Genomic DNA, 26,754 nt, shown 5'->3' with positions numbered 1-26,754 from the left:
ATACGCCACTTGGGGCCTCCTTGCCTAACCACTGGACATGGACGGAGACCCCCATGGAGGGGTCGGATAGCGCATTACGCAGTCGAGAAGTATAATGTGGACTTAACCCTATACAAAGGTGTCTGTTGACTATAAATACTGTTTGCTGTGTTATTAACCAACATTTGACTAGTATTAATAGACTATATACTGATTACTCTGTCACTTGAAAGTTAACAGAATCATGTCAACATAGCATCACAAGTATGATTAAATCTTAGTGGATTATCTGTTGATAATATGTTCATTGTCAAGTAAATATCTGTAAAATGTGTCAGGACCATCTAAATAAAAACAATAGAGGACAGTATATATACAGTGGTATGCAAAAGTTTGGGCACCCCTGTATATTTTCACGATTTTCCTTTCTAAATCATTGGTTGAGAATGGAAGTCTTTTGTTACACTGCTCTGCAATTGTTTTGTGATTGCTTCCAAGAAAAACAGTCCTAAAAAAAAAAAAAAAAAAAAAATCACTGGTTGTTTGAAGAAATTTCAGTTAAATATATCATATAGGAGACAAACAGTGATATTGGAGAAGTGAAATAAAGTTTATATGATTTACAGAAAGGGTGCAATAATTTTTTAAACAAAATTAGGCATGTGCATTAATTTAGGCACCCTTGTCATTTTGTGGATTTCAATATCTTCAGCACTAATTATTGGAACTCAAAATTGGTTTGGTAACCTCAGTGACCCTTAACCTCCATACACAGGTGATTCCCATCATTAGAAAGGGTATTTAAGGAGGCCAATTGTAAGTGTTTCTTCTCTTTGCATCTTCTCTGAAGAGTGGCAACATGGGAGCCTCAAAACAACTCTCAAATGACCTGAAAACAATGATTGTTCAACATCATGGTTTAGGGGAAGGATACAGAAAGCTATCTCAGAGATTTAAACTCTCAGTATCATCTGTGAGGAACATTGTGAGGAATTGGAAGACGACAGGCACAGTTCTAGTTAAGGCCCGAAGTGGCAGACCAATAAAAATCTCAGATAAGCAGAGGCGAAGGATGGTGAGAACAGTCAGTCAACCCACAGACCAGCTCCAAAGACCTACAACATCATCTTGCTGCAGATGGTGTCACTGTGCATCGTTCAACTATTCAGCGCACTTTACAAGGAGAAAGCCTTTTCTCTGCACCCGTCACAAACGGAGTCACTTGAGGTATGCTAAAGCACATTTGGAATAAGGTGCTGTGGACTGATGAAACTAAAATAGAGTTATTTGGGCAAAACAAGGGGTGTTATGCATGGTGGAAAACGAACACAGCATTCCAAGAAAAACACTACAGTAAAATTTGGTGGCGGTTCCATCATGCTGTGGGGCTGGGGCAGTGCAGGGACTGGGAATCTTGTTAAAGTTGAAGGTCGCATGGATTCCACTCAATATCAGCAGATTCTGGAGAACAATGTCCAGGAATCAGTGACAAAGGTGAAGTTGTGCCAGGGCTGGATCTTTCAACAAGACAATGACCCTAAACACTGCTCAAAATCTACTAAGGCATTCATGCAGAGGAACAAATACAACATTCTGGAATGACCATCTCAGTCCCCAGACCTGAATATTATTGAAAAGTTGTGGTGTGATTTAAAGCGGACTGTCCATGCTCGGAAACCATCAAACCGGACTTAACTGGAGATGTTTTGTAAAGAAGAATGGTCCAAAATACCTTCCGCCAGAATCCAGACTCTAATTGGAAGCTATAGGAAGCGTTTAGAGGCTGTTATTTCTGCAAAGGGAGGATATACAAAATGTTTCTTTTGTGGTGCCTAAACTTATGCACATGCCTAATTTTGTTTAAATAATTCTTGCACACTTTCTGTTAATTATATAAACTTTATTTCACTCCTCAAATATCACTGTTTTTCTCCAAAATGATATATTTAACTGAAATTTATTATCCAAACGACCAATGATTTATAAAGGAACATCATGAACATTTGTTCCACAGACCAAGCGGGAACAAGTCGGCCGAGCGCAAAACGAGAAAAACAGGAAAACGTTTTTTTTTTCAAAATTAGGGATTTCCGTTTTTTTCAAAATTACACAAGTTGAAGTTTTGAAGAAGCCACTACATGCTTCAAATCACAGTATTGTGGGTCTTAAAACCATAAACTTTGTGTTTGAATTAAGGTTGTTTTATAGCTGTGAATCACTCCTAGTTTGGGTGTGGCGATCTCACATTCCAGAGCCTTTGTTGCTTTTTCAGCCAATCAGCTGACGATCACGGAGAATACACATGGCTAATTAATATGAAGCTCTCACTCAGAGAGAGCGAGAGAGAGAGAGGGAGGGGGAGAGGGAAAGAGCGTGTGTGTCGAATGTACAGCTTATGTGTGCAGTGTGTGTGTGTGCAGTGCGAAATTAAAGCGTGATTATCATCAAAGCAGTCATCATCAAAGCTTTGTTTGACAAAGGAAGGCAAAGAGAACAGGATAATAAGTCTGTGACTGAGCAGCTTCTTCACAAGAACAGAGAAAGCACAGAGACGGCTGTGTGTGGACTGTTAGCATTTTAAGCTAGCGATCTTTATGCTAACGTGTTAGCAGACTTCATCGTCACAAAAACAACAAACAGATGGATTATTCCGCGGCTGAAAGAGAGCAGGACACACACGGTAGTTGTCTGAGATGATGACGTGACGCCAGCACCGCTCTATCTCCTATCTAATTGGACTTTTGGAGGCGAACTGACGAAAAGGAAGCACGCCCGGACCTCTTATCTGATCGGAGGCACTGAAGTCTGCCGGAATACCTTTCAGTTTCTTATGGGGTGAGTTTTCATTAACGTTGTTAATCTATGTTATGTTAGTGTTCATTCAAAGTCACATACAGACGCACATAGGGACGCTGTCTTTTAATAATCCACTGTGCGTTTCATAACGCCGTTTGGCTACATTGTTATTAGCTATGCTTGCTTAGCTCGCTAGCTCGGTACTGTATTATTACAATGAGAATGATGCGCACATCGAAACTTTTGTTCGGTCAGATGAGCGTATTATAAGTCGTAAGAGGAGCATGTCACGGCCCTCTTTGAGATTTTGTACACCCGCAGGTTCAGTTTGATAATTCAAATGCTTTGAGACGAAACTCCCGTGTTCTAAACCTAACATTGCATTGAATGATGTGTGAATGCCACACCTTTGCATGCATGAATCACACATGATTAACACAGTGTGTGATGAACGTGTTAATTACACGTGCAATTCATGCACATAAAGGTGTGGCATTCACACATAATTTAAGCAATACTACTGATCAATCTATACTGATTCAGTGATAAAGTGCCTGTTAACATGAACCATGATCTGAAACAAGTATTTTGTTATTTTTTTTCAGAATCCTGGGCATAAGGATTGGCATGTGAAGTTGCTGCCAACCCATGTGTCCAAGACCTCAGTGTGTTGTCTATACATGAGGTCGGCTAAGGCTCTTGGTATGTGTATAAATTGATTTCTATACAATAGCCAAATGCTTATATAGACTGCAATATGGAATCTGTAAAATGTGATATTTTTTTTTGGGAAAAGTAAAATAATTATTTTCATTGTGGTTCTTGCTGTCAACAGGTAGTGGAACACAGCTCTCCTGAAAGTCGCCTCAATATTCCGCAGCTTGTTTGAACGGCAGATGGCAGAGTGATAGTAAATACACATCCGAGTCCCTACTTTCGAAAGCTCCCACAGATCAAGAGTTATCAGCACTTTAGGTATTTATATTAAACATTCTGCATTTTATGAATAAAAAAATCACGAATGGACATGATAGTGTTCCATGTGAACAGTGAGCCATGTTTTAAATATCCTGTTGTGTGCTTCTATTCTGTCACAGCTTTGATGCCAACAGATGATGCAGTGATGCAGAGCCTATCGAGTTTCAGCTACTGCGCAACCCAGGAGTTCTGCCCCCTGTTGACAGTCTTCCTGTCCTGGCCCCACCTGGACTGACCATGGACAGGCAGACGTATCTTTTTGAAAATATCAGGCCTTTCTGTTCTGATGAGGCAAAAGACTTCACATGCCCAGCACCAAAGGTTACAGCACAGAAGAGTAAGCAGAAGAGGGTGCGTTTGTGATGTCACCATTTAGCCGCATCTCCGACGTTGTATAAAAAACTCCCATTTGCAAAAAAAAAATAAAAAAATTGCAGCGCAACACACAATTTCTGCTGAGATGTGAGAGCACAACTTTGGTTGGTAATGTTTCAAATGTAAGGACTGATTAGTTTGTGTATGTAAATGATGGACTGTGACGTGAAACGGTACCGCTCAAAAAGTGTCTGGAAATGCAAGAACATCTACGCGCGGTCAGATAATCATCTCCTGACGAATATTTAATTTTCTGCGCAGTAATGCTGCACCTTCATCCATAGGATCATTGTCAAAAGGACATGCCATGGTGGTGAAAATAGTCGCCACCTTATATAACTTCTAATGTAGATGGCAGAACCATACTACGTCAAAACTCGCCTGCTGACTGAATGAATGAGGAAATCCAATACTGTGTTACCTCTCTCTGTGAAACCGGCTCGAGTTACCCCTCTTTCTCTGGTTTGACTTCCCTTTGTAAAACAGAAAACTCCGAGTTTCCCTCATTTCAGGGTTAACAGACTAACCCCGGATTTCCACTGGACGCGGAACGGCATCGGCGCGGTTCTGCTTCGTCCTCTGCCCGGCGTCAATCCCCACCGGGCGCGTTACAGCAGCGGCGCGGAGCCTTGGGAGCCGGCGGTATTCACGGAAGATCGCGCGATAATCTTGAACGGACGCGAGTTCGCGAGATCCAGCGATAGACTTTGTGTATAAAGTAAACAACAACAACACAGCTTCTTTTCATTCTCCGACGTGGAAGAACTGTTGATCTGGTGTCATAAATGATTTTATATTTCTCCACTTCAACAATCAGTCTCTCGTCGTACATTATGACTCTCTGAGACGCTCTGATTAATTGACTGTTTACCTGGCAGCACCGGTCACGACGTAATGTTGATGTGAAGTTGTGACAGGCTATATGACCTGCGTATTGTGTTTTATTTTGAAAGGGGGGCGGAAATGTTTTACTTTGATTCTGTGTCGGACTTCCTGTCTTGTGCGATCTGCTTTGTTGAAATTTACGAGGTTCAGCAGCGGCAACGGAAAAAATAGAACTGATTCCTATCGATAGCGATGCGAGCCGCTTCTGGGCCGCTTCTGGGCCGCTGCTGAGACGCGCCACAGCGCGGCCGGTGGGAATGCTCTCATTGATTAGAATGGAAGCGATTTGCAACGGCGTTCCGCGTCCAGTGGAAATCCAGGGTAAGGGCCTGATTTACTAAGATTCTAAATAGCGAGCGCTAAATTGCTTGCGCGAGCAGAAAGACTGCACCCGCTACTGGATTACGTTTTGCGGGTGAACTACTAAGATTGCGGACGTAATTGACTACAGGCCCAGAAGTGGTTAAGACCGCCCTATTTAAATGAGGATTTTGCGCGAGTCAAGGGTGGTCAACATGGAGAAAGAGCAGACTCAACGGAAGCGCAGAATGAAATTTGAAGCCACTGAACCGAAAGCACAGTTGACGTTCTGCGATGAGCTGATAACTGGGATCGAGGCATACAGTATATGACATCCTTGTTCCCCGGGTCCATAGGACCTTTTATTATTATTGTTATTATTATTATTATTATTATTTTAATCCTGCGTCGGTATTTTGGACAGCTCCATCATTACCTGACGTATCAAGCAAAGAAAACTATCGACTATGGATGTTGCCGTTAAAAAAAAGACCTATGTGTAATCTTAAGATTTTCCATTACGCGTGCCAACAGTCTTTGTTCTGACGTCAGAGGTGGTAGGACAATCGATATAGATGATATATCTATAGCTGATTCAGATAGTTGCATTAAATAGTGATTGTTGTGATTATTTATTGCATTTAAATGTGTCTGGAACTGAAAGGGTTAGGGTTAGGGTAACCTGCCTGTGAGGTTTTGGTGACGTTTGCGCACTGTGCCACCTGCGCTCGCTGTGCACCGAGAGTAGACCAGGTTAGAGCTGGACCCGTTAAGGTAAAGCGGGGTTCCCCGTTCCTCCGGTCTTAACTGGGTAACATAGGTACGACCCCTCCTTGAACCACAAACTGCAGACCAAGGTAAGCCCATACCAGTACAAACATACATTTCTCCTATGGATATCTATATTTAATTTATTCAGATATACCAAATAAGAAATAAATGTGCATCATCTGTGAACGCGTAGTTGAACATACTCTGGAAAAGCGTAATTTCCTGATTTACAAATATAATATAACTATAAATAACCGCAGCCATGTGTGCGCACTGCTGTGCCAGTTAAGACCTGCCTTTCAAACGTGCTAAATATAGACGCAAAAATAAACACCGCAATCAGTTTCAGGTTTGATAAATCACTTTGCACGTACTAAAATAACATATTTACATTTTCTCCTCCCATCACACGCAAAATAGCGTGTAAACGCCCCATATTGCATATGCATTAAGGCAAGAACGCTAAATGGGTTGCGAGTGCTATTTTGCCCGTCTGAGGGACGCGCTCCTCGTTGCGCCCTGTTAGTAGATCAGCATCACTGCAAATCTGCGTGTGCAATCCAGTTTGCACACGTTTTTGCACGCGCAAAGCTTTAGTAAATCAGGACCTAAGAGTTTTAACCTAACCTGCTTTGTGAAACGGACCCCTGGTATAAATTTACGTCTGAAAGTAGTCCGGACAAAATGCGTAAAAAATTTGAAGTGGGAGGGGCTTACAAAAATGAAAAACAGCTTTCATCAGGTGACTTTTTGTCGTGTTTCACGCACATGAATAAAACTGGTACACATGTTAATTATGTCAGGACGGTCCAAAAAGTCCAATGTAGCGTTGTCTTAATGCCTACAGGAAGGCCGCCATCTTGGGCTGAACAGCCATTTTTGGTTGATTTCGCACCAATGGTATTTGAACAAACTTGTCCTAGAGCTTTCGTGTGATCACCTTCAAACTTGGTGAGGTCACTGTGGACCAGTTGAGGATCAAAAGCTATTGAATGTTTTTTCAAATATCGAATGGTGCACAAGATAGGGGGCGGCAAACTTAGTGAAAATTCCGATTTTTTGCAACACACAGCGAAACTCTTATAACTTGATGATTCATGATGATTCATGATGGGCCATTGCTGAAGACACCAATGCAAAAACTGTCAACTTTTAAAACATCCCCTCCTGGTGGTGACAGAAAATATACAAAAAAAAGTTTATTTACGATTATGACTGATTTTTGCGCCAACTGTTATAACTTTGGTTAGGGTTAGAATCCTGTTCTGATCTGAACCAAACTTCCTTGGATTGATGATAGTCCGATCCTGAAGTCGTCTATATGAAAAAAATCAATTTTGAAAGCAGCACCCCCTGGTGACAATAGACAGAATTACATATAATATTTGAATGAACTTAGAGAGAGCTTTTGTGATATCACCTTCAAACTTGGTGAGGTCAATGCTGAGCAGTTGAGGATCAATAGTTATCGAAGGTTTTTTTAAATGTCGCATGGCGTACGACAGGGGTCACCAACGTGGTGCCCGCGGGCACCTGGTAGCCCGCAGGCAGCCAATACGGTGCCCGCGGGCTCACTTCACTTCACCTCACTTGCATGTATCCGTATGATCTCTCAGTAAAATATCTTTGATATTGTTTATAAAAACTGGTAATCGTAAGAAGTAAGCACTGGAATGAATGTGTATGCAGTTGAATGCATAATATTAATCATTTAAATGGTAAACAAACAAAAAAATATTATATGGTAGCCCTCCATATTATTTTTTACCCTTAAGGTAGCTCTCTGTCTCAAAAAGGTTGGTGACCCCTGCCGTACGAGATAGGGGGCACCAAAGTTGCCAAACATTCTGATTTGTAAAAACAGACAACAAAACTCTTTTAACTTTGCGATGGAGGATCCAATGTCCTTACCTGGATTGATGCGCTGGAGACTTCTTTATGACAATATTAAATTTCTAAAACAACGCCCCCTGGTGACGGCAGACTATGCCATTTACTGTGCAACAGAAAAAACTAACTGTTATAACTTTGCAAATCCTGTTGCAATCTGAAGCAAACTTCCTTGGATTGATGACAGTCTGAAGAAGTCTATATGAAAATATTCGATTTAAAAATCAGCGCCCCCTGGTTGCTGGAGATAACGTTACATTTCACACGTCTTTATGCTGCTATAACAGGGATTGTTGTATCCTCCTAACACTTGATATGTGAGACCACAGACCCGCTCTGACCATGTCAGCAAAACAAGACCTCCTGACAGGAAGTGGAACCGCCGAAACAGGAAGTAAAATGTAACTTTACCGTACATTGATTGATCTGCACGGAACTTGATATGTGAGACCAGGAACCTATCCTGTCTGCAGAAGCTAAACTTCAAACAGGAAGTGGAACGCCAAAACAGGAAGTAGAATGTAACTTTGCAGTATATTGCCCAATCTCCACACAACATGATATGTGAGTCAAGAGAACTTCCCTGAACATGTTAATGGACACGCCTTTGACCCACCAGGAAGTCAGCCATTTTAAACAGGAAGTGCCCTCTAACTAGCTGTACATTGACCAATAAGCACGGAACTTGATATGTGAGACCAGGGACCGGTCCTGAACATGTCTGCAAACAATGACCTCCCAACAGGAAGTGGAACGCCCCGTAACAGGAAGTAAAGCCTATAATTGTCCGATCTTTACACAACTTGACATGCGAGTTTACAGACACTCCCTTGACCAACAGGAATTCAGCCATTTTGAACAGGAAGTGCCCTCTAACTTTGCCGTACGTCACACGATCCCCTTGGAATGGGAGACCTGGGGACCTGCTCTGATGCTTTTGTTGCGCACGTCGCGATGGCTCCTCAGACCAAAATGCGTTGGGACGCCGCTGAAAATAACTAGTACTGAAAATAACTAGCACCGCGAGCGGTGAATGAATGGGTTCGTGGGCGAGGAGCGCATGGCGGTGTGGGCACACGGTTAAATTCCCGTCAGGGTCTTTAATGGAACGGATAGTTGTTCTTTTTTTATTTATTTTAAGGTGGTTAGCTAAAAATCTACTGGATTTGTTACAATGTTAGAAGTTTTCCAAGCGTAGCCTTTCCAGTTGGAATTGTGTTTTCCTTTCAATTATTTAATTTAATTCAAGTTTTAATTGTCGTATTTTGTTCAAAAGGTGTTTGTCTTGTAAAGCGGTGTAAGCAGTCTCCAACATTTGAATTTTCTGTTCCAATTCTATTTCAAATAAATTGTCTTTTTTGTTTTTCAATGAGGAGATTATTCTACCCCTCATTACTGCTTTAGCTGCCTCCCAGAGAACACTTTCCGAAGTTCCTGGTAGGTTATTGAACTCCAGAAAGTTTGGGTCATTTAGCAATGATGTATTAAATCTCCAGTTTCTGGTTGGTGGGGTAACTGCCTTTTTAGTAATATTTAGTGAGACTGGTGCATGAAGGTGAGAAGAAGGTGTATTCTTTCGTAGCTGGGTTCTGGGAGCGCCAAGCATCACAGAGACCTGAGGTGTGCGACTAAGATTGGCAGAGTATTATTAATCTCTGGATAAATGATGGTGGATATATAGGGGGCGTTTTACTTACGGGTTAATAATTTTAACTTATATTATACATACACTACTCACAATAAATTAGGGATATTGTGGGAGACTTAGTGTAATTCATGCATACAGTGTTTGATTCATTTCAGAGATTTTTGGGATAGGGAGGCAATTGTATTGGGGTGATAGACACAGCTCATTTTGTGTTTTCAACGTAATGGTCTCACTGTGTACAGTGTGCCTTACATATTGGGGCCAATACCAAAAGACTAAAATAACCCTTTTCAATGTGGCATCAGTTTCACCATTCTGTGGGTATAAAAAGCTTGTATTGTCAGTAAGTCATTTTAAGTTCATCATTCAAACAGCCAGCCCGACGTCACTTAACGGACGAGCAGCGCCACCTGGCCATTGCCCGCCTTTGGGTCGGTGGCAGGCAGTCAGATGTTGCTCGTGAACTTGGTGTGTCTCAAAGTGTCATCAGCAGACTTGCATCAAGACACAGAACGACTGGCAGAGTTTGTGACAGACTCAGGAGTGGAGCCCCACGAGTGACAGACTGCAAAAATGACCAGTACCTAAGGACCTATGCACTCAGACATCGTTATGCAACTGCCACAAAGCTGCAGGCCCATTTACGGGATGTGAGGGGTACTAGGTGTTGTGATCCAGCCTTATAATTGGTGAGAACATATTAATACGAATGATTAATTATTTTTAATCATTAATTATGTTATTAATTTTCTTAAAACCCTTGCACGGGGCACCATTATGTTGTGGTTCAACAATAGTGGCAATAATTTGAATGATAAAAATAAAGTAATAAACATAAAATAATTAATTTTAATAATTAATTAACTTTAGATCAGGGCACCACCCTGAAATCGGGGAAAAGACAATCAATCTATGCCTTTCAAAATCAGTCTAAATAATCACTGTAATTGACTATATCACAGATATTCCAATTGAACAGTAGTGAAGGTATTAATCCGAGCACTGACTCTCTCAACCCCCCGTTTGTCACAATATTCATGTACAAAAGACACAGACCATTCCTTTAAGTGAACAAAAGTAACAATTTATTAAATCAAATAACAAGAATCAATTAAACAATTGAATTCACCAACATTAAGGGTGCATTCCAATTCCAATTCCTTGCTTAACCCTCAATCTCAAAAATGCGCGCTCCCGCTAGTGCAAGTGCTGTCCCGATTCTCAGAAAAATTAAGTTGAGGGGCAAGTTTAAGGGCTGTATCGCCCTCAATATTGAAATTTTCAGAGACCACCCTTGGGAGCAAGGGCTACCCAGAATGCATTGTGTGTTTTCACATAAGAAAGATGGCGTTGAAAGCAACGAAGCGAGTGAGCTACAAATTAAGTATTTTCTTTGTTAATAGAGATACAAAAATTATGAAAACCATTGTATAATCTTAGACCAGTTAAGATTAAGGGTTGAGCTTGAGGGTTAAGATTGAGGGTTAAGATAGGAATTGGCCCAAAATATCCAAGGCTATTTGAATGATCTAAGTGAATGAAAGCATAATGATAATTTAGTCATTTGAATCAATAAATCTTACTTGCTAAAGCTAAATCACACAAGCTATTTACAACATTAACACCAGTGTGTGTGTGTGTGTGTGTGTGCGTGTGTTAGTGAAACAGAAGGAGATAAGGTAAGAGAAGGGAGTGTCGCAGTTGATGGCCACTCCCCCTTCTGGGACCAAGACGGTGGGAGCATGCGCAGTAGCAGTGACTAAACGCATGCTTCCACCGAAGATGGCGCCAAAACACATTGACGTCAGGCTGCAGATCTTAGACTGAACACGTGCCAGCATGGCTGTAGGAGCGCGTGTTCGACACAAGATGGCGCCTATGAGACCTTTCATTCATGAATGAAAGGGAGAGAGTGAGTGAATGAGTGAGAGAGAGAGCGGGAGTACACAATGGATTTGGGTGCAGACACAGTATGTGTTTCGAGCCCAGCGCGTTACTGAAAAACAGGATCGCGTGTAACGTAAGTTGATGGCAGTGTAAACCACACAGACTTGACACAGGCGAAGCCAAGCCAGTCTGTGAGTCGTAACGTTTAAACAGCCATTATCTCACCACGTGATCTGCCTGCTCTCTCACAGCAGGGAAGATACCTGCGCTGCAGCGAGGCGCTCCGCATTCAACAGTAAAAACACAATAACGAACACAAAGCGTAAACAAAGAAACATAACCTAACTCTGCCCAGAACACGTTGCCTCTTACTGTAAGCCGATATCAGGTTGTGTGGTCCGTCCGTGGGTCCGGTCCAGTTTGTAGGAGCCGCGGAGTGTGGACGGGCCGTTATTTGGCTCACAGCAGACAGCTGTTGATGGAAGAAGTTCGGGTGTCAGGTATGGAGGGATGAGTCGGCGGAGGTGCGATCCTCACGGGCGGAGGAATGGAAGATGGCGGCTTCTTTAAAAAGGGCATTGTTCGTGCAGCACGGGAGAGCAACATGCCCCGGGGGCCCCGGCCCGAGGCCTGAGAACCAGCAAGAGAGGAACAGGAGCAGCAACAAAGGAACCAAGAGGGCAGGAGTAGGAGAGGGATCTTGGTTTTATATGGCTGACCAGTCGAGGAGCCATAAAACAGAGACGGCCAAAGGACTTAAAGGAGCCTGCTATCCCCTGTTGGGCTCTCCAGTCGTAAACCCAAGTAATGTTACAAAATGGAGGTTGCAGGATTTGTTAAACTCAAATCAGGCTTTTGTTTTGCAACCAGGCCTTAGACAAAGAACAATGGATTACAGTCACACGCCTAAGGTCCCAACATAGGGTTTCCAGACAAACCATTCGCAACTGACTTCATCGCTTTGGCTTGAATGCCAGATGACTGTTGCCGGTGAATCCACTGATACCAAGACACCGCTGTGTCACTGCACGTTCTTACCTCAGAGAGATCATAGAACCCATCATCATCCCCCAATTCCGCCAGCACACCACCAACTTTCAGTTCATGGATGATAATGCTCCACCACATCGTGCCAGAATTGTCACAGCTCGTCTTCAGGAAGTTGGAGTGCCTCATGATATGGCCAGCAATGTCCCCTGACCTGAACCCCATAGAGCACGTCTGGGACCAGCTGAAGCAGAGACTGGATGATGGTACCCCATGTGACCTGGCAGAACTGCATGTAGCACTTGTGGAAGAGTGGAATGCATTGCCTCAGAACTCAGAATAAATATTAAACTAATGAAAATGGTGTTTCTTCCCATTCATTATTAGTAATATCAAAGAGAACTTTTACTTATTTCATGAAAATTCAGACCAAATAGGAAAAGCGCCCATGTAAATAACAATATCCCTAATTTATTGTGAGTAGTGTATTATACATATACATACAGACCTGTTTAGTAGAGCCAGGGGGTTACCTCTTTATTCCGGTATAGCTGCCCGTTGACGTACAGTTTATCCACTGCTACAACTGCCCGGGCTTGCTCCAGGATTTCCTTGGGAAACTGAACCTGACGCTGAAGTCCGTTCCTCTGATCTCTCTTCGCCGGCTCTTCACAGGCTCCTTCTGTTTAAAGTGTTCGAATTTCACGACGATGGGAGGCGGAACGCTGGCTGTCCTGTCGCCTAACTCCTATGCGGTGTGCCCACTTCTGGGTCCTCTTCAGTTTTTTCCGGAATCCCAGAGAAAACCAGGTTGTCCCTCATACTCCTCGCCTGGAGATCAATAATTGTTTCCTTGATGTTTTTATTTTCGTTTGAGACGGCTGGTTTCTTTGGTGAGCGACGCCACTGAGTTTTTTAAGTTGGCATTTTCAGCCGCGAACTCGGCCACCTGTTGCTGGCTGAACTCCAGTGACTCCTGCAGCGCCTGAAACTCTAAATTATCCAGTCTTCTGTTTTGTCTTACTGTTTTTTATTACTACTGTCTAGATGCGCGCCACCATGTTGGATTTTTCACACTGATCTCATGGAACCTCGCGACACTACAACATTACCACCTCTCAAAATGAGCCATCACCTTCAAGGGTGAGAGGTGGTAATGCTTCAAACTTGGCGAGGTCACTGTGGACCAGTTGAGGAATGGAATGAGTTAGAAAGTTTTTTAAATATCGCATGGCGCACGAGATACGGCGCCACAAAGTTGGTGAAAATTTTTCGTCACAGACAACGAAACTCTTATAACTTTACAATGGAAGATCCGATCCGAACCAAACTTGCCATGAGTGATTATGGGTAGTTACTGAAGGCATCCATGACTAAAACGGAGTTTTGAAAACAGCCCCTCCTGTAGGTGACAGAAAACGTTTCTTCAAGAATTTAGGAATAACTTTTACAGAGATCATCAAGATCACATCAACTCAAAATTACTGACAGCACTCAAAACACATGGTAGATGATGCGTGTAAAATATGGTGCCAAATCGCTTAACGGCGTTGCCATGGCAATGATGAAAAGTTGGATTTTTGTGACAAAAAGCAAACTGTTATAACTTTGCGAATCCTGGTCCGATCTGAACCAAACTTGCTCTGATTGATGACAAGCCTGTCCTGAAGATGTCTATATGAAAATAATCAATTTCGGAAACAGCGCCCCCTGTTGACAGCAGACATAATTACATTTACAGTTTTTAATCCTGCTCGAACAGGCATTGCTGTATCCACCTGAAACTTAATATGTGAGACCAGAGACCCACCCGTGCAGATGTCTGCAAAAGATGACCTAAAAACATTACTCTGGCTCCACAGCCCGACATGTGCAGGGACAGCGCTGATAATAACGAATACCACGGACAGGGAATGACAACGACTGGGGTGCTTCAAGGTCGAGCCCATTATTACCCCCGTTATTATTATTATTATTACTACTATTATTTTGCAGGGTGTTCCCCTCCCAAGGTTCTTTACAAGCTCACCATTAAAATAATGTTTTTGAAAGAAAGTGTGATATTCAATAGATGTGTGACAGGTCCTCAACACTATTTGTCTTTTACCTTGAAACAAATTCAGATTCTTATAACTGAACTACAGTGTAGAAACATTGGACTCTTACTAACCTGTGTGGCAGAGAGGATGCTAACGAGAGGTCATGGGATCACATAGGAGGCCCACGAGAGGTGAATTCTGCTCACTGCTGCAGCAAGGAGGGCTTCTGCTACACGCTTTCAGCGAATGTGTGGAGTTTCTGTGTGTATTACATCAGTTTTTGCAATATAATTTAAATACTTGACAATGTCAATTTGCACATTTTTAAAACGCAATAATGATATTATCTTTACAAGATACACATTGCCCACCCCTCACTGACTTTATGACTTATTTTTAATGAGTCTAACTGTGTGTGTGTGTGTGTGTGTGTGTGTGTGTGTGTGTGTGTGTGTGTGTGTGTGTGTGTGTAAGGAGCTGAGTGCATCAAAGGTCTACCTATGCTCTTTAACAATGAAATTACATTTTAACCAAACAGAGAAGAAATAATTTGACATTCTATGTTTATGTTGGGATGGTGGGCTACAAATATAAATCAACCTATGAGCAATCTGCAATGGGTGAGAGGACGTCAGCTGAGTAGACCATCTCTAATACATTCTGATGGACTTCAGTGTTCATGCAGTTTTTTGTGTGTGATCAGATCTGAGAACACATTCAGGGTGCATTCATGTGATTGGAATGATTGGGATTTAAGACCAAGGCAGGACTGATTTAGGACATGTTCTTCTTCAGTTAGGGAGACCAAGAGATGTTGACTGGTCATTAACTGCCAGGTGCCTATTTTTGTTAGTACTGTATGATCTTTAGGACTACAAACTAAACAAACTCAGACAGGGTTCTCTCACCTTGGTTAACATCAAATTCAACAACCTTTCAAGGACTTTCCCTCAAATTCAAAGACCAAATGTGTTTTTATATGAAGATGGTAGGGCAAATTGTAAGAGCTGCTTCGCCTATGGCGACCACTTTTAGCGATTTGCAGCACCCTCTGCATCTGGGCAAGTGATTGTCCTTGGGATCTTGTTCAAAGTCAGTCTTGTAATTTTCTTTGGTGAACCAGAGATCTTGGAATTTTCATTTCAATCACGTCATCATTTGCTCTCTCTTACTTACGTTACTTGCGCATTGGTCTGCATGGAATCTCACATCAATGGGGGAGAGAGACAGTGGACAGTGTCCACTACACCACTAGTAATAATGACTCGACGTTTGTTCTGTGTAGGCTGAGTCTATGTACATCAAGCAATGCAGGGCATGAAACAGTAGGTGGCGTCATAACAGACAAGACATTTACCTAATATAAATATAAACTGAACTTCTTAAAAAATTCAAGCACTTTCAATGATTTATGTATATTTTGGGGAAATTTCCAAAGCTTTAAGGGGCATTTTTTCCCAAATTTGCAAACTTTTAAGAATTTGAAGGACCTGTGGGAACACTGGACATTGTATTGTATTGTATACATTTTTGTGGGACATTTTGTGAACTATAGTGAAAGACAAAAAAGCTAATGGTGGAGCATCAGAAACAGGAGAATCTCTCAAAAAACATGCGTCCGGAAATACAGCAAATAAAGAAATGTTTCTTAAAATATAAGGGGAAAACACACATGATTCTTGCAGTGAAATTAATAAAATATAATTCATATTTTAACTATGCTTTGTTTATTTGTATGCCCATACAAAATGGATGTCTATTTATCAAAACTGTAACAATAACCAGCCTAATTCAGGTTGTCTCAACATCACTCCATGCTTGCTGGTAGATTGTTTCCTATATGGGTCTCTCGAGAAGCAAATTGTAAACCACTGAGCCATAACATGCTCAGTGGGACATGTGCACCCCATGTGCCCATGCATCGCGCTGAGCCTGTTCAACACACTGAAAACACACTGTGAACTAAGACTTGACATCTGTAAGTACATATTTCAATTAAGAATTTGAAAAAATAAAATAATGTTCCATCTCTTTATGACCACGAATGCAGCCTAGTTGATAAATTTCACATTCGAGCAACATTTTTGCTGCTCTTAGACAAACATGCACCTTCCATGCAGATTCTACTGGTGTGGTTTAAGATTCAAGGAGTTTCTTCTGTCACTTATTTCTGATCATGTGTAAGAAAACAGCAATGAAGTTGAGTTGAGTTGAGTTCAAAGATCCCCAGGCTCGGTAGTACATCTCAGCAAGCATGACATCTTAATTTGGTGCTGCCAAACTTTCTGTTTAGTCATGGTTCTGTTGTGCTTGTGTCTTTTTAAATCAGTGCATGCACTTTGCGAGGCTGTGCTTTCTGTCACTCACCTGCCACCCACGGGGAGAACAAAGTTTCCGTACAGAAATGAAACCTATAAACGTGTCTGCGTACAAGCTCTATAGTTAAAGTGAAACCCTCTAATTTAAGGCTCTGTTAGATGAGAGAGCAGATCATTTTAAAACTGGGTTTGACAAAGGGATGCAACAAAAAATGTGCACAAATATGTAAAGTACAGCTGTAAAGTGATGAGTAAAGCTATAAACAAGATATATTAAATTAGGATTCCACTCACTGACTGGATGGAGAAGAGTTCAGTGAAGTTAGGTTGTGAATCTCCCAGGAAGGAGCTGTTTCCATAAGCATGATGGGGGAAACTCTCTACCCCCTCACCACCTTTAGGACTAGACAACAGAATCCCAATCTGAGATGTTCGAACATGATACGGAAAGTTCTTATTGGCTGCCGAGGGCCTTGTGATGACCTGAGGGCCAAGAGAATAGAAAGATGTGATCAGTGTTGACGATTCTTACACATATTATGTATGTACATACAGTCTACAGACCAAAAAGAGCATATAGAGTACAAATGAGATGAGGGAATTGCAAAGCCTGCACTGAGCAGGAATAGAAAATGACATTAGCATAAGTATGACCTATTAATAAAGAACAACATGTTGGAGGTGAGAAAGAGGCTGACAATCTGTGGAGGAGACAGTCAGCATGAGGCATTTATGACTCCAAGGCAGTGAATAATCAATGATGTGATTTGGCGCTACACAAATAAAACTGATTCGTTTTGGTCTGTATGAACGACAGAGGCAGTAATGACTCTTGTGCTTGTTTCTGTGTGTGTGTCTTTGTGTGTGTGTGTACGTATTTGTGTGATACGAACAAGGAAGACGATGTGGGCGTAGAGGTGGATGCCGAGCTGAATGCCATTCACAATCTTCTCCCGGGCCCAGCGAGGAATCCCGTAGTTGGCGATCAGAGCCATAACTGGCACCGCAAAAAACCTGTGGAAGCAGAGTGAGATTTTTCTTCACAATGTAGAAATCACATAGTAAAAAAGTAGCCTCTCCTGAACTAGCCTGGCTGGTTAATCTCATCTGAGATTGAGTATGAGTTTGGAATTCCTACAAGCATGACCAACGGATGTTGATCAATGTCTGTGTGTGCAATTGGATAGACCTACAACCAATCAGACCAATGATCCGGTTGACGTATGCAGAGCTTTCCTCCTGGACACAGGCCACCCAGGATGTTGTTGTTTTTCTTTGTTTGTATTTTTCTCAAAAAATGCATACTTCAGGTGTTTGTTCTTCTGGGCTGCCGTAAAACCATGGCAGTGGTAGATGACGGCCAGCAAGCCGTTGGCAAGCAAGGCCCTTGCCTTTAGGCTTATTCTACAGCGACAAAAAAAATGATTTGTATCTTTTAGTGAGCTTACACATTTGTCCTGATTGATAGAATGTATAGATTATTTCTTGCTGCAGTTTCAGTGTGGCATTATGACTCTATACTAACATGTGTCTCAGCCGATTATTTTGTTGAGCGTTTTCCAACAGATCTATAAAGCTCAAACAGAAAGAAATTCAAGTAGTACAGGTACATCCACCCCCCACTGCTAGACTGAATAAAAGATGTATTTCACTTTTTCTGGTTTCTTCAGAAAGCTGTTCCATTTGTGTTAAAAGGAAAATAATGACTGGTTATTTAATTATGGGTTTTCAAACAGACTAGAATTTTGATAATCAAATTAGCCCTCTGATTCATGAACCAATTGAAATAATCAAAAACCGTCAGATACAGATTTCCAAATAAAGATGTAAAGCACAAAGAATGTCGAAACAAACAGCACCATACAGCATGAGAAGTGTAAACAATGAGGCAGGAGGTGTAGCAGGTCGTATTTATTTGGCAAAGTTCAAAGCAGGAAGTCAGTCCTCGTGGCAAACAAATCCGACAAGGAGAGGACAAGCCGGGATCAAAACCAGGAAATCAGTCCACGAGGCAAACAAATCTGATAAGAGGCAGGCAAACGGGAAGGTCCTCATGAATTGCGGCCCCCTGTCTGAGACAATCTGCAGTCTCTTTAGCAGAAGGTAATTTCGGTAACAGGACAAACTGGGCTGATTTGGAAAACCTATCTACAATGGTGAGGATGGTCATGTTACCTTCTGAAGGAGGCAATCCAGTAACAGTCCAGAGAGACATGAGACTAACGACGATGAGGAATAGGGAGAGGTTGTAGCAAACCGGATGGGGCGTAGCGAGAAGTCTTATGCTGAGAGCAGACCTGGCAGGCAGCGATAAATTATTTTACGTCCTCCTCCATAGAGGGCTACCAGAAACGTTGCTTCAGGAACTCTAGTGTGCGTTTAACACCCGGGTGGCAGGCAAGGTGCGAAGTATGCCCCCATTGGAGAACCCAAGAGCGAAGATTAGCAGGCACATGCAGGTGATTATCCAGGAAAGCACTAGGGGCTGGTTTATTTACCTGAGACTGTCTCACTTTGTCCTCGATGTTCCAGGTAACAGCGCCGATGACCATCTTGGATGGAAAAATCTCTTCAGGTGGAGTGGGGCTACTGTCAGTTTTTCTGCAGCCAGGTCTGCCAAAGCTGTAGCCTTGATGGGCTTGACCAACGGTTCCCGCAGCACTCCTAGCTGCCTGGTGAGTCTCTGATCCATAAGATTAGTGTCAGCTCTGGAGTCGAGCAAAACAGCCACAGTGTGAGACTGTCCATTGCAGCTGAGTTGAGCCCGAAGTAAGGGACGAGAGGGCATTTCTAAGTTCTTTGTGCGGCTCACCAGGGATCCAGATATTTATAACGGACAGAAGGAAACGTAGTGACGGCCACTCCCACAGTACATGCAGCAATCTCCCTCAGACGTGCGATGCCGGAGGACCTGAGAAGCTCCAGTAGGAAATGGACACAGCTCTCTCTCGTCTCTTCTCCTGTCCTTTTAGCTGAGTTTCTGACATTTCTGCAGCATGTCTTTGTTTGTTAAAGTTAGATATGGTTTTATGACGCTTTTGTCGCTGCATGTGACGCTGTCCCCGGTACCGTCACAGGTCACACTCACAGGTTCTGAGTAATCATGAATGCTACTCAGGACCTCTCGTGGGGCAAGTGAGAGGTTGAAGTTCGAAAGTCAGTGAGCATAAAGTCAAAAAGGATCGGCAGGTACCTGGAGCTCCGATGAATCATTCCGGGGCATTTAAGCGGGGTTCGAAACCAGCACCTGTGGTGCTGTATAGCAGTGGCTTGCGCTGCTACTTTGCGCTAAAGCTTCTCCGTGTCGGCTGGGTTCATTTTTGGCCAGATTGTACTGTTAGACTTTCACAAAATGGCAGGCGAAAACCCAATTGCCCGACACACCAGACGGAGACAGAGCAATTCAGATGTAGCAGGTCATATTTATTCCGCAAACCAGGAAGTCAGTCCGCGTTGCAAACAAATCCGACAAAGAGACGACAGGCAGGGATCAAAACCAGGTAATCAGTCCACGAGGCAAACAAATCTGATAAGGGGCAGGCAAACGGGAAGGTCCACAGGTCAAAAGCAGGTTCAGACAATATCAAGGCAGGGAGAATATAACGCTGGACTACTAGACAAGCTGAAGCTAGACAATCTGGCAGAGAACAACGGGAAATGGGCTGGTATATATGGGAGCAGAGTGATTAGCTGATGAGGGACAGGCGTGTGACAGGGGTGGAGCAGATCAGGTGACTGGGAGTGGCAGGGGGAGTGAGTGACAGGGTCTGAAATGACATGAGAGTTAGTGAACATGTTTAAACAGACAATAAAATGTTTTTATCCAGGTTGAAACTGTGACAACAGCAGTGAGGGCAGAGAGAGAGAGAGTGTGTGTGTGTGTGTGTGTGTGTGTGTGTGTGTGTGTGTGTGTGTGTGTGTGTGTGTGTGTGTGTGTGTGTGTGTGTGTGTGTGTGTGTGTGTGTGTGTGTGTGTGTGTGTGTGTGTGTGTGTGTGTGTGTTTAAGCAGTGCAGGTCTCACCATAGTGTATATGTGGTGAAGAAAGGGACATAGAAGGGTTGTTTCTCTGGATAGTGTTTCAGGGAGACCAGCACGGCGTAGCAGAACCACACGTAGGCCAGCAGCTGCAGGCCCATCAGTCCGTAACCTGCGGGGCTGTCGTAGGCGTACAGCACTTCACCTGGGTCAAAAAACTGGCACAGGGACATGCGACGTTGAGCCAAAAATGGAAAAACACACATACATTTGAAAACCAACCAAAACTTTCAGACATTAGAAAATATGTTTATTCTGCTTCCCACTCCTTAAGAAATACATACATTATATTTAACTTTATGCTTATCATTGTTTATCATTGCTTATTTCATTGTTTTTTGCTTGTCTTCCCATTGCAGTGCAGGAAGGAAGGAAGTTGTTCTCAAGAAATGAGGATGTGGCCTTTTCTCAATATTATGCAGACAGTATAAAAAAAAATAGAATAAGAATAAGTCCTGTGCAACATGACATATTTAACAAAGTAGATGTACTTTTTACAATGCCACCACTGGCACTCTGTGCTCTAATTACTAAGATGGATCACTAAGATAATTCAGCTGATTTACTGCGATGGCCGAGACAAAATTCAGCTTGTAGTGTCCTGTGTCTTATTGCTGCAGGAGTCTTTGACATTGACACTTCTTCTCTTCAACTAGGTCATTGGTGTGTGTGTGTGTGTGTGTGTGTGTGTGTGTGTGTGTGTGTGTGTGTGTGTGCGTGTGTGCGTGTGCGTGTGTGCGTGTGTGTGTGTGTGCGTGTATGTGTGCGTGCGTGTGTGTGCCCGTGTGTGTGTGTGCCCGTGTGTGTGTCCTGCATTGTATTTCACACTACAGTGACTGGATAACATTAGCCATACAGGGTTTCTCTCACTACATAATGTATAGGTCTGACCACTCAGCATGGCGCTTCTTGGGATTCAACCAGGAAACCAGAGCCTGTTCCCAGACCAGGAACACTCTTCCAGTCCACACTTCCAATTATATCCTAGTTTGCCATATTTTTGCCATATTTTTAGCAGGAGCTCCCCAGAGGTTTGAGCTCTTTAACAGCAGGGACCACATAAAAGGGCAGCTGCAGATAAATTGCACTGCTTCAGATCATGGATGTATTATATGAACTGGATAGAGCACCGCCCCCTCTGCCTTGAAGACAATTTTTGCATGGTGGCCACTGTGGGTACTGCAACAAAAAATCCCATGGAGCCCAAAAAGCAATTTTCCCATTGACCACAATAGTAAAAGAGACGCGTGTAAAAGTGTCCACAGGACGGGCTTTTATAAATCTTTATATTATATATTTTAATTCATGGAGTTTCATGTTTGAAAAACATTCCTAAAGGTCATAAAAAGCCCAGACAAATCTTATTTCTCAGTGTGACGTCACAGCTGTGTACAAGCACAGCCAAGCGCGGTCATGTGGCGTCTCTGGAACAGCGCTACTGTCAGTGAACATACGACATGAAAACTTCATGAGAAATGTGAATAAATGAACACAATGAGGGGTTTTCCGTTTACATTTTTTTAATATTATGACAAAGCAGGTTTTAGTTGTTTATTCGGCGCTCATTAGCATTTATTTTTAAACTTATTATCGATGTATTAGCGAGCTGTTGTGTGGATTCATTGAGGAGAGGAGACTGACATGCTTCACTTTATCACTGTGTTCAGTCCCGGACATCGTGACACTGATGACGGTGTGGACTGTGGAGCTGTGAACGTGTGATGATGTCATTGTGACACTGATGACGGTGTGGACTGTGGAGCTGTGAACGTGTGATGATGTCATTGTGACACTGATGACGGTGTGGACTGTGGAGCTGTGACTGACAAAAACAACATGATTCCTGTAACACATATAAAGTAATAGTCACAGTCCTAACCCAAATAAACCATGTTTATTGATCGTTTTAATCTTTAACTCCATCATTGTACTTTTCAGCTTACTATATTCACTTTGCTATCGTTGGTTTTGCATTTATTTACAAATCTATGGTTTAAAGCCGAAGTTAACGTGACGGCGGTATTCATGAAATCCGCTAGCTCACGTCATTAGCGTACTCCGATCATGCCTTTCGCTGTTCATGTACGCGCCGAGCAAGTCGATAACGCGGACGGCTCGTTCACATAGCCGAGAGACATTATGGTAGTGACACTACTGCGCATGCTCTATGGGCCCCATAACCCGGAAATAAATGCGGAAGTCAAAAACTTTTTTGGCATATGCGCTGGGTAAGCAGCTTCATAGGATGAATGGACAATGAATGGAAGCGAAGGGGCGGTGCTCTATCCAGTTCATATAATACATCCATGCTTCAGATCCACATATTGCAGTGTGAGAGATGGCTAGGCTTTTGTATTAAGTATAGCACAGATACATCCACAGCACTATTCCCACTGGGTCATTACCATGTTGATTTCAAAGACTATAACATACTGCCATCAGTACATACGTATGAGTGAGCAGTGGCGGAGCTAACCTTTTATCTTTGGGGTGGCAAGGAGTGGGGGGGGGGGGGGGCAAGGCTATTTCAGGGGGTCCGCAGACTATGACAATGTATTGCAATCTGAGTCTCCAAGTTGTTAACTTTGTACCCGTGGCTTCTAGCAAAATGATCTTTTATCTGAACACAAAAGTGATTTTAAACAGCGACTCATTAGGACTAGTGCTGTCAAGCGATTAAAAACATTGTGCGATTAATATAATCTAATTAATCTCATTTTTAATCTCACCTTAAAAATTGCTGAGAAAAGCCCTCCACTTGAGGTATTTTCATTTAAATGCATTATTACATTATTGTGGCAGATCAAAAGATTGATTGATATATAACCAGTGGCTTTATAAAGTAATTTATTGTTTTGACAAAGCCATTTACATTCTGCTGTGTTATTGTCAAACTCTAATTAATTAGAAAATACAAATAAAAATCAGGTCCATATAATGTGGAAGTGTAGTTCTTCATTAGAAGTGGTTTTGTTCCGGTGGAAATAAGTTGTTTTGATAAACAGCAAATGTAAGTCAACATTTCTGCTTGATACAACCATTTTCTCCATCAGCTTCCCTAAGTGAGAGGTCAGGGCTATAGGTCTATAACTACCTGGGTTGCTTGAGTCTTTGCCTGGCTTAGGAAAGGGGAGGATTGTTGATTTCTTCCATGCATCTGGCAATTTGCCCTTATCCCAGACTGTATTAAACAGATTGAGTATGCTTCCCAGAACTTCATCAGGTAGTTGTTTGAATATTGCATAACATAGATAGTCACTTCCTGGGGCAGAATATGCAGTATTGTTTAAAGCCATTTTTAATTCTGCCATACACAACTCTGAATCCATTACAGACATAGTTGTTTCCTTGATATTCAGAATGTCCTTATTTACTTTCAAAATGTCTTCTTTTCTTTTCTTAAATTTCTCTTCTAAATGGTTACCTTTATGAATATCTGCAAATGATTTACCCAACAAATTGGCTTTTTCAATGTCTGAAATAAATTGAGTTTCTCCTTTAATTAAAAATGGTATCTGTGGTTTGTATCTACCTGTCATCTTTTTAATCATCATCCATACCTGATTTAATGTGGTTTCACTTCCTATCGTTGAACAAAATTCTCTCCATGATTCTCTTATTGCTTCTTTAATAGTTTTCCTGGCTAAAGCCTTTTTCCTTTAATAATCCAATAGGTTGTCTACTGTTAATGTTTTATGCAATAGCTTAAAAGCTTTTTTCCGTTCTTTAACCACTTCAGAACATTTATCATTCCACCAAAGAACATTAATTTGTTTCTTTTTACCCTCACTAACTGGAATACTTCTGCTTGCTGCACAGCATATAATAGAACTTACGCTACCATTCAATTCATTGATATTATCTGATTCTGGAATCTGTTCTGCCATGCTTTCACAGATTTCCTTGAATTTATCCCATTTAGCTCTCCTGAAGATCCATCTACGATGAGTGTGGTTAGGTTGAGTCTTCACTTTTATATTTATTTTACACCATATTGGGAAATGATCACTTCCAATGACTGTATTTTCAATTTGCCATTCACATCTGTTAGCTATTTCTTCTGTCAGCTAAAGTTAGATCAATACAGGATGTTTCATTCTTATGAATGTTGATTCTGGTCCCAGAACCATCATTTAAACAGACTAGCATTATGTCTTTAATCATTTCATCCACTGCCGTACCATTCATGTCTGTATGCTTGCTGCCCCATAGGCTATTGTGGGCATTGAAGTCACCACACCAGATTTCTTTATGAGATTTCTTCATAATACCATTTAGTAAATCAGTTGTCAAAGCTTTACATGGGTTGTAGTAGTTAATTATGTATATGCTTTCTTGTTCTCATTAAGTGGTGGCCGGGAGAGGAACTGCCGCGTGCTGTGAATCACTCGTCAATCTTCAGCAAAAGACGCCGAGCGAGAAGGGAGTGACTCGTAAAACTGTGTCTGCCGTGCTGCTGTGATTCGTTCACACTGTCAGTTCATCTTGTATTCGGTCTGCTCTGATGCTATTATATCCTTTAATGACAAAGTTGGTGTGGTTTTAACCATGTCTCCGGGGTGCACTCCTTATAATAAGCTCTGAATAAGCTATTTTGCCCAGACACAATTGCCGCTTACTGTGAGTCGTCTTCTGATGAGTAAGCGGGGGGGGGGGGGGGTGTTGTCCTGGTATCGCTTCACGCGATTCTAATCCATCCTTCGGTAAGTACCAGTATCGGAGAAGAGAGCGGGCGTCTCGTTGCGCGGCTCTGGAGCTGTGTAGTACATGGTCCACAGTGATTTAGGAGCACGGTCTCCTCTTCTGCAGGTATAACAATGAATAACTCGCAGGGAGTTATTCACTGAGTCACTGATCAAAAATAAAAGAAAGCAAAAAGGGGAAAAAACAAAAATGGGGTAGGAATGGACAAAGAAGAATCTTCAAAGCTTGGCCAGCAAGGATGTAGATCTTCGGGGGTTGATCCTCTTCTTCAACACATATGTCCGCTCATGCTAAGAAATACGGTGGAAGAGGCAGAATTCAGGTTTGAATTTCAGTTTTGATATCTTTGTGGGGCATCCCGTGACGCTGCATCTGACGCTGGCCCCGGTAAATTTGACAACCCTAATAAAAATAACAGTAATTTGTAGGGATGCACCGATTAATCGGCCAGTGATCGGAATCGGCCGATTTTCACGTGATCGGCCAAAATCGGTGACCAGCTGATCAGTCAGAATATTCCGATTTTAATAAGCCGATCAAATGCACCCGCATCGCGCAGCATCAGCAACACACGTGCATGCGACTACACGCACATGTAGCAGAGTGTAGAGCTGGGCGGTATACCGGTTCACACCGAATACTGTTTTTTTTCCGTTATGATATGAATTTTTAATATACGGCCATACCGGTGTATTTGATTACACAACATCCGCGGAGCCGCGCCGCTGTGGAGGTGCTGCGCCGCTGCTGTCTGCTTTGCGAGTGAGCGCTCTGCATGTAAACGTTTCATTCATCTTTATATATTTGTTTCAATCACTGAACGAAGCCTGTCATATTTAAGACAAGAGTCAGGATCTTAAATCACTTGCACAAAACTTTTGATCAGCACTAAGCATCTGTTTGTTTGTCATTTAAACCTGTGCGTGCAGAGAGCGCGAGGCATTGTTGGCACGGGGCGGGAGAGAGAGAGAGAGAGAGAGAGAGTGAGCGAGAGAGAGAGAGAGAGAAATCTGAGCTCTTGGTCATTAGTTCATTTACTTATTTGTGTGTAATATGTTGTGAAATATGTTTAAACTTTAATAAACTACACATACAGGTAGTGATTCGTTTTTGTATTTTCAGTTGGATATTGGATGTGAACAACATGGTTCCATAACACTG

The 26,754-nt window shown here is 42.3% G+C and overlaps 1 protein-coding gene across 1 annotated transcript in view; it reads right to left on the bottom strand.

The window, feature by feature from the left end:
• The window catches only part of tmem145 (transmembrane protein 145), a gene marked incomplete at its 3' end in the record, with an annotated part of 222,919 nt that overhangs the window by 1,185 nt on the left and 194,980 nt on the right, over positions 1-26,754 (bottom strand). The window contains exons 12-14 of the mRNA XM_083886994.1: positions 20,875-21,047; positions 17,747-17,867; positions 17,148-17,336 (exon numbers count right to left, since the gene is read on the bottom strand). Of these exons, the coding sequence (XP_083743120.1) occupies positions 17,148-17,336; positions 17,747-17,867; positions 20,875-21,047 (483 nt within the window). The remainder of the gene's footprint in view (positions 1-17,147; positions 17,337-17,746; positions 17,868-20,874; positions 21,048-26,754) is intronic.

This window comes from Microchirus variegatus (genome assembly GCF_963457635.1).
Source record: "Microchirus variegatus genome assembly, chromosome: 1".
In the NCBI taxonomy this organism is placed as follows: Eukaryota; Metazoa; Chordata; class Actinopteri; order Pleuronectiformes; family Soleidae; genus Microchirus; species Microchirus variegatus.
This window is presented reverse-complemented; position numbering and strand designations above follow the sequence as displayed.